Genomic DNA, 11649 nt, shown 5'->3' with positions numbered 1-11649 from the left:
ATATAACTCAAAGTTCTTCAAGTAACCGTCTTAAACTCTTTTATCCTTGATCTCCACTCTGTTAGTCTCCTTTTATGCATTGTTTAATGATAGGTATGGAAATGCTTCCAAAAATAGTAAGAGTGGAGAGAGAGAGACCAAGAGCTCTTCTATTTATAGGAGTATTATTGTTCTTTCCAAAAATGTATTATTGTTCTTCCAAAAATAGTTGACTTTTCTTTATTATTATATAATTGGAACACATACTTAAGAAATATTAAGAATTTCAAAAATGAATCTAATCTACATAGGGAAAATATATCGAAATTGTTAAGAAAAGAAAACTTAAAAAAAATAAAAATTAATGGGGTTATTAAGACCACTTTTGGTTCTAGCACTAAGTATTAAAAAATTCAACAAACTCTAACACAACAACTAGATATCTCTTAAGCCACCAATATTAATCACCATATCGATAAAAATCGATAAACATTCATCATGTTAACCCCTTTAACAAATAGGTATCGAAATCTACATATTATATTGAATTGACAAACTCCTCCAACTCAATAGCTATTAGCCTTTGTCAATATAGCGAGTCATTGATCCTATTTAGACACAAAGCCTAAGTATCAAAATAGTTAGCATCCACTTCCTTAACTCCTTAGCATAAATTGAAACAAAAAATTGCATATCAAAATAAATTCAACAAAGCCTCTTGAATGTTGAAATATATCTAGCATCATCCCAATATCAAAACCAACATCAAAATCCCCTCTACATTTCGATACCTTTGAAATACTAATCCAATATTTCTTACTCTATTTCTACATAATTTCTCAACAATTTTCACAATTATTCTCAAGAAATACATGGCTTAACTATAGGATAAAGTTGAGTAATTTGTATGTTTTTGCTCCATAACATGTTATTTTTTAAGCTTAGAAAAAACTATCGTTTGCATACGAATCAATTATAACTTGTTAAAAATGAATAGTTGGCAACATGATTTAATATTCTCGTATTTATTGCTACCGCACTATTCATTCTAGTTTCCATTGCCTTTTACTTGTCATTTAAGTTAAAACCGATAGCCAAAATATTTAATTTGAATGAAACTTAATTTCTTGGTCCTTATCAATAATTGAAGAAATAAAATGAAAATAATTCCAATTTAGTCTCTTAAATGAAATGAGTGGACTAGAACCAACAATATTAGTATTCTAATAGTATTCTAAAAGATAGATAGACCAGTATCTATTATTCTATCATATTTACTTTTGTAATAATGTTATTTAAAATTGTATTGGATAACATCTTATTATAAATCAACCCACGTATCTATTTGATAACATCTTATTCCAATTCTTTTACATTTATGGTATAACTTATTTTTCAAGTAATTTATATTTTTTTTCAAGTCATGAATCTATTATTAATGTGATAAAGTAGATTACATATTTATCACATTAATTAAATTAAAAGAAAAATCACCTAGAATTCAATTTAATTTATTTATACATTTATTATTTTAATTTTTTTTTATATAAACATATTTTTAAAGATTCTATTTTTTTTCCTATTAGTTGTCATATGCATCAAATTAACTAAAAAATTAATGATCATAATAAAGTATTTATTTTTTATATATTGTTCATACTAAATTTTTATAATAGTTGATCCAAACAAATATTTTTTTTTAAATTTTTTTTAAGATAATATTTTATTTCACCAATTAATTTTATCTTGTAATCCAAATTTTAAATCATTTGTATCTATCTTGATAGATTATTTTTTATAAATATATATATATTTTCTTTTGGTGACTTGTCACTGGGGTATTGGAGAAAGCTGTGCGGTAGATACCAAAAAATTGACCATAAATATTCATGGTGCATCATGGTCATGGGCCATTCATAGTCAATATTTCGGTAAGAATCACCAGTTTGCCGAGTTGGCGGAAGTGAAACGTGAGACCGGTTTATGAGTTGTTGAACTCAACGAAATGAAATTGGGCTCCCTTCTCTTCTGGGCGCAAGCTTGCAAGCCAATGGATGAAAGCCATTATGTTATTGGGTTCCCCTCTCTTCTTGGCCCAAGATTGCTTGCTGCCCAACCTACCAGCAACCTTAGAAGCTAATGGATGTCTCAGGGTTTTTGGACAAACCTTGCATGTTGGACAGTGAAGCCTGAGGGATCCCTTTCAACACAATTGTACCACATAGCTAGCTGATCATTGATGAATCTCATCATATAACTCATGCTACGCATAGCTAGCTGATCATGGCGAAGAAAGGCATATTTTTAACACACCCAGAACAATAATTTAAAGAACTTCCAATATCAATAAACCTGATGGACAAATAAGCAAATAAATGACATTTGATGGCATTGATTCATACTTGCAGACAGGCTATTGACTCATACTTGCATCAAATTTAAATACAAAGCCAACCTCCACGTCTGATGGCATTTGATGCAAAGTTAAATGTGAAGCCGTGAATATAGATAAAAAGCAAGAACAGTTGGAAAGCTAAGAAAATTACCCCCCTCCATCAATCTGGACCTCCATTGGAATGATCTCAGTCAATGTGTCCCCTCTATGGTTCTGTGTGGCACTGTAATGATCTGAGTCAATGTGTCCCCTCTCTGGTTCTGCATCGACACCGGAATGATCCTTAGTCAATGCGCCTGGAATGATCTCAGCTAATGTCTTCACACCTAGAGGGAAGCCATCACACTGTTTCACAATTTCGTTTTGCAATTTCTTCAATTTATCATTCTGTTGAGGATTCAATTTGCTTTTATCAACTGCATCATCGAATATGGACCAAATCTCATCCTTACCAATGCCTTCCATGCTATGCAGATACTTATCACCCACCATCCCTTTTCCCACTTCCTCAAGTCTAGTAGTAATGATAACTGTATTCCCATTTCTTTTCTGGTCTCTACCAAATTGGATATTGCAGTCCCTATCAGGCCAGTTCAATGCCTGGCCTAGACTGAAATACCAATCTCTGGTTTCATCCCATATGCCATCAAGCACAATCAAGTACTTTTTACCCAACAACCGACGGCCCAGGGAGGACAACGGCTCCTCAGTGCTACAACTCTTTTCATGTCCATGCTCAGCAGTCAACTCCACTAACATGTCTTTCACAACTTGCTTTAAGTCTATGTCTGCATCAATCTTTCCTGATAAGCTGATCCAAAGTGTGGGGAAAAAGGCACCCTGAATATGTTCGTCATAAAAAAGTTGTCGGGCAAGAGCTGTCTTGCCTGAACCTCCAATCCCAACAATTGCAATGTCCTTGAATCCCTCATCAGATTGCAGAAGCCAATTTCGGATTTTTGAGAATTGTCTATCAAAACCTCGTATCTCCGACACATGAGGATACCAAATTTGACTTTGATTTTCTGGATCATGACTTTGACTTTCTTGATCCTCACTATGATCGGGTGAGCCATTGGAGTCTTCTATGCACGGATACAGACCAAGATCTCCCTTGATTCGCCCCAGCACCTCCTTGGTGCTTTTGAGAAACCAGAAGTGGAAGAGATTGTAGAAAGGCAAGAGAAACTTGGTGCTTGGGATTGGATGCTTCTCCGAGAAGATGAGGCAGTCGGTGTACACAGCGAGGAGCCGGTAGAGCGTATTCCTCATTTGGATCATTTGGGTAGGCGTGGATGAGGTGATGTCCTTTCTAAGAAAAACGCCCCGAATCCCTTGAAATTGACGATGCATAGGCAGTTGCCTCCCTTGATCCTCTGCTTCCGCTAAGCCATCAATGAATTTATTCCTCAGAAACTCTAAAAAATCTTCCGACATTTTCAAACAACCCTTGAACGCCCAGCCACAGGAATTCGAGCACAACCCTAGTATCTGCTTCTCAGCCTTTTCTACAATATTAGAGTAGAGATAGGATCATCTCCACATCTCTAGCATCAAATGTAGAGGAAAATGGTTTTCTTTAGTTTGGATGACATGGAAAGTATGATGGAAAAAAAATATAAAGGAAAATATTGTAATATTTTCCCTATTATTTTCCTTAAAAAATAATGAGGAAAATCAGAGAGGGAAAAAATGGGGGGGGGGGGGCGGGGGGGACTTTGTCAGGCTCTTGTTCATCAAGGCTTCACCTCTAACTTCCTCTTCATTGGTGGCTATGGCTTCTCACCGTCGTCAACCCTTTCAACGGCCACCAAGAGTGACCACCTTCCAATGCCGAAAACCTACCCTTTTCAAGCACCCGAGTTCCCATGGATGAAGTGCGTTCTTCAAATCAAGTTCCCATGGATGAAATGAATTCTTAAAATCCAGTGAATGTATTCGGATCCATGTCATTAGATCAGGTATGAATTGAACTCCAATCCACCTCATCTTGTGAAAACTTGGAACCCAAGGTAATCACTCTCTCTTGGGTTCTCTTTTTGGGTTTCTAGGTTGCTTTCGCCTTTCCCGTTTCTTAAATTCCGCTAGAATTTTTCTAAACTTTCCTGGCTTGTTGCTTTCTGGATTTGATTTGATTTGATTTTTACCCTTGATGTTATGCTATTGTTTACTAGCTTATGGTTTTTTCATAATTTGGTTGGGGGAATGGGTCTATAGTTGTGTATTGCATATATGTATGTTGTTGCTGCCTCTAAGTGCTTGGTTATTGTTTTGTATCATTGTTGGTGGCATCAATTTTTAAAAGGTTTAACATTGGATTGTTAGAAATATCAGTTCCTACTCTCCTGATTAGAAATGTTACCAGCTTGTTGTTTCTTGAGTTTTCGATAATTTACAAATTGAATTTCAAATTCTGGACTTCTTCTTTCCTTGATTTCTCTTATTATCTACGTATTTGCGGCTGCCGAACAGAGCACAGAGTTCAGTTTGATTGCCTCAGGTGCTTAAGGTGATATGTTTTGTATAGATAGCATCATGGGGTTGTGGAGTGGCACTCTGTATAGTTGGCTAATTTCAGTGGCTGGCTGCTATTAGAAGTTGTGTAAACCAACTTAAGGATAATCAAGTCTGCAACTACTTTTACCTTAGTTTTGATACCCATTTTGGGGGGGACTTTGTCAGGCTCTTGTTCATCAAGGCTTCACCTCTAACTTCCTCTTCATTGGTGGCTATGGCTTCTCACCGTCATCAACCCTTTCAACGGCCACCAAGAGTGACCACCTTCCAATGCCGAAAACCTACCCTTTTCAGGCACCCGAGTTCCCATGGATGAAGTGCGTTCTTCAAATCATGTATCTCTACATTGATCATAAGATATATGTATGAATTTTGCATGATTCATTGCAGATAAATGAGTGGTTATTCAGAGGGCAGTGCACTGTAATGGCAGCCTCCATATCATCTTAGCTCATTCAAAACATTGAGCAGTTTATTATAACATCCTTTTTAGTGCAGGATTACCAGCTAGAGAGAAGAGTTCTTGATACTGATATATGTAGTATAGCTCTGATAGGAGTTGTTCTAAAGAGACCCTCATGTTTTTGGAGAAGGAGAATATGATGTCACTAAGATACTTTATGCTGCTGCCAGGAGAAAGAATTGTGAGGTTTTTAGGCTTGTTTTTTATTTTGTAGTCTCCCCAAGGTTCTCCACTGGCAAAGGTGGAGAGATGGAGGAGCAAATTGGGGAGATCCCTTCTGTTTTTAAGTGAGAGATGATAAATAGAGTTGTTCATGCTACTGCCAGAGGGGGAAATTTGAAGATTTTGAAGGAGCTCCTTAGTGAGTTTTGGCCGAATGTAAGATCGAAATACGTAAAAACAAAAAGTTACTATTTTTTATTTTTACAAATAAAAAATATTTTATGTTGTATCTTTTTATTTTTACAAATTTAATTTTTAAATTTAGATTTAGAAAATCCTTTTTAATTTTGAAATTTATATTTTATGTAGTAGTTTTTTATTTTTACATTATATGAACATATTTTATTTCTAAATTTTGATTCCGAAAATCCTTTTGAATTTTTTTAAGAGCTTTTTATTAGATATAAATGTTCCCTTGAAAATAAAAAATAGTTATTACTCGTATATTTTATTTGTATAGCATGAGGAAAATTTTATACATAAATCTTATAATTATTAATAAAAATAATAATAGCAGACTTTTTTATGAGCAATGTTTTATGTCGAAAAATTCACGCTTTTCAACAGTTTTTTTATTGGATTAATTGATTTTATTATTTAATAAATTGATAACCATCTAAGCAAATTGTTGATTTTATTTTCATTCTATTTTTCTTTGACTTTTTTTGTGGTTAACCAAATAAAAGAAAATAAATTCTTTTTTTGCTTTCCCTTGAATTTTCCATGGATAACCAAACAAGTGAAAAAAATTATATTCCTTTTCTTAACATTTTCTTTCCTTCCATTTTTCCTCCCAATTTTATTTCTCTCGCATTTTCCAGGAACCAAACATAGCCTAAAAGAACTAAAACTTATTAAATAGCAATATTCTGTGCCCTTCAAGGTCGGGAAATAGGTTGTTTCCATATGTTGTTCAAAATTACCATACTTCATAACTGTATGAAAAATCAAAATTGGTGATTGTCATATTTTGAAGATGTTTGGGAAATACAAACCAAGGCTGTCAGTTCAAAATTGGGTAAAAATTCGTTTACATGGGTGAGTCCAAATCCAAGGGTAAACATTATGAAGCCTGAGCTAATGAGGGATGTTTTGTTGAAGCCCAATATCTTTCAAAAGACTCCCTCACACCCATTGGTCAAGTTGCTGGTTTCTGGTCTAGTGGCCCAGGAAGGTGAACAATGGGCCAAACGTAGAAAGATCATCAACCCAGTGTTCCATCCAGAAAAGTTGAAGGTAATTTTCAATGCCCAGTTTTTAAACGAGAATATTTCACCTTAGTTTCCAGAAAGATCATCAACCCAGCTTTCCATCCAGAAAACTTTCTAATTTTTTTTTTTAAATCATTTTTAATCCTATAAAAACCTGTATAAACATCAGAACTCCCAAATATTTCAGTCATTTTAATGAAGTACTGGTGACTAGTTTCTCACATACCAGTGTCCTACCTTTCCCTTTCTTTTTCACATACTCGTATAGTCTTTTTCCCCCTTTCTCCAATGGGCCGTTTCCATAATTTTACCACTGAAAGAGATGTTTTTGGACTTTATTATTATTGTGTGGTTGAACTTGTTATAGAATATGTTACCGACAATTCATTTGAGTTGTAGCTTTCGGTGGAGGGATCACGAGAGTCGGATGTTTGGCCCTATCTTGAAAATTTGACATGGGATGTGATTGCTCGGACAGCATTTGGTAGTAGCTACGAAGAAGGAAGAAAAATCTTCCAACTCCAGAAAGAACAGACATATCTTGCAATCAATGTTGCAACGTGGGTCAATATCCCAGGATGGACGTATGCATAAAATCATAAAATATTTCAAGAAATTATGCTGCTCAGTTTTATGAATATACACAACTCTGCTTGTTTTTCCTTTTTTGTTTTTTTTTGTTTTTGGTTTTTTTAGCAGTGCTTTGGCAGATTTAATTAGATTTGCTTGAGTTTCTATTTTAAGTGCTTTTAGTGGAAGAGTTTTCTCTAAAAGTATTTTTGGGAGAATAAACTATAGAGTGTTTCTCCAAGAAGCATTACAAATAATTTAATTTTGAACTTTCTAAAAGTATTTTCTAAATTTTGTCAAATGCTTTATTTTTCTTCAAAAATGTTTTTTTTTCTATAGTATAAGTGTTTTCTAAAAGCACTGTCAAACGGATTCTTTATTTGCTCAAATTTAGGTTTCAAGCCACCCTTACATTTTCCTAGAGTTTAGTCGATGTTTAATAAATCTCTATGTCCTAGCACACCATATTTAATTTTAGGTAAATTTACTCTTCAATGCATCATTTACTTTCATGAAATGTTGACACCATGAAGCCAAAGAAAAATTTGGGCTTTGGGGAAGAAGCTATAATTTACATACTGATACATAAGCCTAGTAGAATTTAATAGGTTGAACACAACTGATATGAATTTTCTTATAAACCTTTGGGCAAATTCACCTGTGTTGCATTAATAGGGTTGAAAAAACAAGCAAATAATTAAATATATGGAGGGAGATGAAGGCTCCCCTTGAACAAACTTTAAAGGTCTGTCACAAGCGCAAAATTCCCACATAAATTTTCATGACTATGTGGCATTTAGAAGCTCTTTATGATAGTCTACACCTTTCCCTATGAGATGGTAACAACATGCAAGGCAATACATGAGGTTTATAGGGCACCAACCCCAACATGTATTTTATTAACTTACTAAATAAGAATATAAGACTTTAGCCAAATTTCCATAATAGCTTTGGTGAGTTCAAACTTCCCTCATGATCTCCCTCTCTATATCCCTCTCAAGATTTTCTCTAGCCTTTCCTATTTATAAAGTGGCACCACCCACTCCTTGTTAGACTAAAAGTGCTACTAGTTCTACTAGGAATTTTCCTAGTAAGTTGTGCCAGTAACCACTCCTACTTGGACTTTAAATTCTAGTCCTACTTAGACCATAATTATGTTTGGAATCAAGACTTCTACTCATGCTTAATTTGCAGTCCCACTTTAAGTCCAACTCCTCATGCTGCTATCGCATGCATCTATATATATGGCTCGTGTGTAGGATAAGCCCTCTTTTAGCATGTACATCCAGATTGCGTTTGTGCTAGGGCAACATGCTCTTGCATCCACCTTGTTGTTGTTGCAACTCCATGCCTTACCCAAGCCCTCTTTTTAGTGTGATAACATGTCATGGCATTGCACCCATGACTCCCCATGCTTAAGGCATTACATCCTTATGTATTGCATCTAAGTTGGCATCATTGCCCCGCATTGATATGTCCATTCAAGTCTCTCTTGGTGCTATACTTACCATGGCATTGCACCCATGGCTCACCAAGTCATCTCCTTGCATAAGGCATTGCACCCTTGTATCACCTTGTTGTTGTTATTGGTCACTCGTGACACCAAGGTGTCACCCCATGAGGCCTTAGGATTGCATGGTCCATTTCAAGGGGCTAACAAACCATTTCAACCTGATGTAGTTGATGCCCTTATTAACTTAGACCGTGGATAGGCTTAGACTATCTTTTCAAATTGCCATAACATCACATCTCATTCTGAACTAGCTTCTAATTCAAGACTATCCTTCTACTGAACTAGAAAATCAATTCTTCAATTTTTCTTGCTCATTCCCGTAGTTCAATGATCCAATATCTTATCTACCTCACGATCAAATTGCTTTCTAATGACTCACCTTGCCTGTATCCTTCTCGAGACTAGGATTAAATGATAAAGCTTTAAGAAGCTCGCATGGATCGTGAGGTATACCTTTAGGTTGTTTAGTAACTTCAATTTGTAAGCTACCTATCCCCTTCTACATCACTTTGAAAGGTTCGTCGTATTTGGGAATCAACCCCTCTACATAGTCTTGTTGCTAATTTTCTTCCACATATGAGGGGTTAATTTTAGAAATACCTTATCCCCAATCTAAAATTCTAAGGGTCTCTAGCCCTTGTCTACATACTTTTTCATTCTTCTAGATGCCTTCTCTAAGCTCTCATGAGCTTCATCGAGCATTGATTGCCAAGACCTTGCAAATCTATAAGTTGCAGGATAATTACCACCAAAATTTTGCTTAGACACCTCCAATGGCATATCTTTGACAACATTTCCTAGATAAAATATTTATTAATTGGAATTGTGTGAAGGAGAATTTTTATGAAAATAGTTTTTTTTTTTTTTTTTTTAATTTGAGAATGGACATTTTATCAAAATTCATTTTTTAATAAAATACTCTCATAGGAATTTTGAAATTTTCAAATATACATTATCCTGTAACATTGGATTTCCAATTAGGAAATAAATATTTTTGAAAACTCTCAAAGAAGATAATTTATTCATCAAGATAAGCATTAAGTTGTTACCAAAAGGATATTTAGTGATTTGATGGAAATAAATTTATTTCACAAAATTTCCTAGAAAAAATATTTATTAATTAGAATTGTGTGAATGAGGAGAATTTTCATGAAAATAGTTTATTTATTTATTTATTTAAATTTTTATAATTTTTTAATTTTTTAATTAATTAATTAATTTATTTATTTATTTTTTTATTTTTTTATTTTTATTTTTACATTTGAGAATGAACATTTGATCAAAATTCATCTTTTTAATAAAATACTCTCATAGGAATTTTGAATTTTGCATATAGACATTTTCCTGTAACTTTGGATTTCCAATTATGAAATAAATATTTTTGAAAATTCTCAAAGAAGATAATTTATTCATCAAGATAATTATTAATGCTTTAAAAGATATTTTTCAAAAGGTTAAGTGGGAGAGGGCCATAGGCAAGCCCATAGCCTCCAAGATTGAGCCCATCTTGATTTTGGGTGCATCATCATTCTAAAGATGGGGCGGCCTAAGGAATCAAGATATATGAACTATCCTTTATGGACAAACTATATATGTTTGTAGTGGGAGTGGTCAATCCTAAAGATGAAACTCTTCACTTGGTAACATTGATGTAAGGATCTTGGTTACACACTTAACTTAGACATGAAGTAGTAGTATCACCTAAAGTGGTCACACTTGCATGGGGTAAGGGCTAAACAAAAAGGGTATGTTGATCAATGCCTTACAATAACTTTTAAAGTTTGAGGTAAGTTGATCAATTAGAGAGGGTCTCTACCTTGGTAATAAGAGTCATGACCTGCCTAAAGAAGGTTTGATTCTTATAATACTAGGATACCTTGCAAAAAGACATGTAGTTTAAGAGCATTATATTTTTGCTAAATTACTTACCAACTTACATTGAATGTTAAGTTCTTTTTATTAATGCATGAAATTATTATATTTATTGCAAATATCATGTCTTTAACCTATCACCTCTTATTTCATGTTTAAATTGTACTTAATTATAGATTGAAAATAATTTGGATATAGTATTAATTACATAGAAGCCGATTTAGGTATTGTGTGTTATTTCCTTTGAACAAACTTATCATAAAGTAAGAGAAGCATATCAAAGGTGGCATAAGATGGATGAGAAGACTAAGTCTCCCATACTTGGGTCTTTAGATAATGTGTTGCAAAAGCAACACATGTCTATTGCCACGGTCTATGATATTCTCTTTAAAGTTGCAAGGGTTATTTGGTGATAAGGACAAGTCAACTAGACAAGTTATCCTTAAGACTATTATGAACACTAGGATTCATGTTATCTTAGAGATCTCACCAGATTCCTTTGGGATGGTTAAGTGACCAATCTTTTCTGTTGTACCAAAATACTTAAGCCTAATATGTAGTAGCTCCGGCTAAGAAAAATCAAAGAAAAAACCACTATGACTTTTGTAGTATTTCAAGTATCATCCTCAAGGACTAGCTTGGTAGGATTTGTTAATACTAAGGTAAATGAATTGTTTTTGTTTGAATCCTAAAGTGGAAAACAATATGCAAATAAAGTCAAACTAAGTAAAAGAAATTAAATTAATAACAAAATGAATATTGATTTTACATTTGAATTATTCAAGTTTAAGGTTTTCCACAATTCAACTTAGGGTATAGAAATTAGAAAAAACAAGGGTCTTTTAAGCAAAGTGATCTTAAACTTTTAAGGTCTTTGGCCGTTCGCGATCAACTTGAGTTCTATAAC

At 34.0% G+C, this 11649-nt stretch overlaps 1 protein-coding gene across 1 annotated transcript; it reads right to left on the bottom strand.

Moving 5' to 3' along the window:
- Positions 1-2521: 2521 nt before the first annotated feature.
- Positions 2522-3811, bottom strand: LOC104877692 (probable disease resistance protein At5g45440). Its single transcript, XM_010646469.1, has one exon. The coding sequence runs from the start codon at positions 3809-3811 to the stop codon at positions 2522-2524; it is 1290 nt and encodes a 429-aa protein (XP_010644771.1).
- Positions 3812-11649: the final 7838 nt, after the last annotated feature.

This window comes from Vitis vinifera, chromosome 19, assembly GCF_030704535.1.
Source record: "Vitis vinifera cultivar Pinot Noir 40024 chromosome 19, ASM3070453v1".
In the NCBI taxonomy this organism is placed as follows: Eukaryota; Viridiplantae; Streptophyta; class Magnoliopsida; order Vitales; family Vitaceae; genus Vitis; species Vitis vinifera.
Note: the sequence above shows the minus strand (reverse complement) of the source record. Positions and strands in the feature narration are given on the sequence as shown.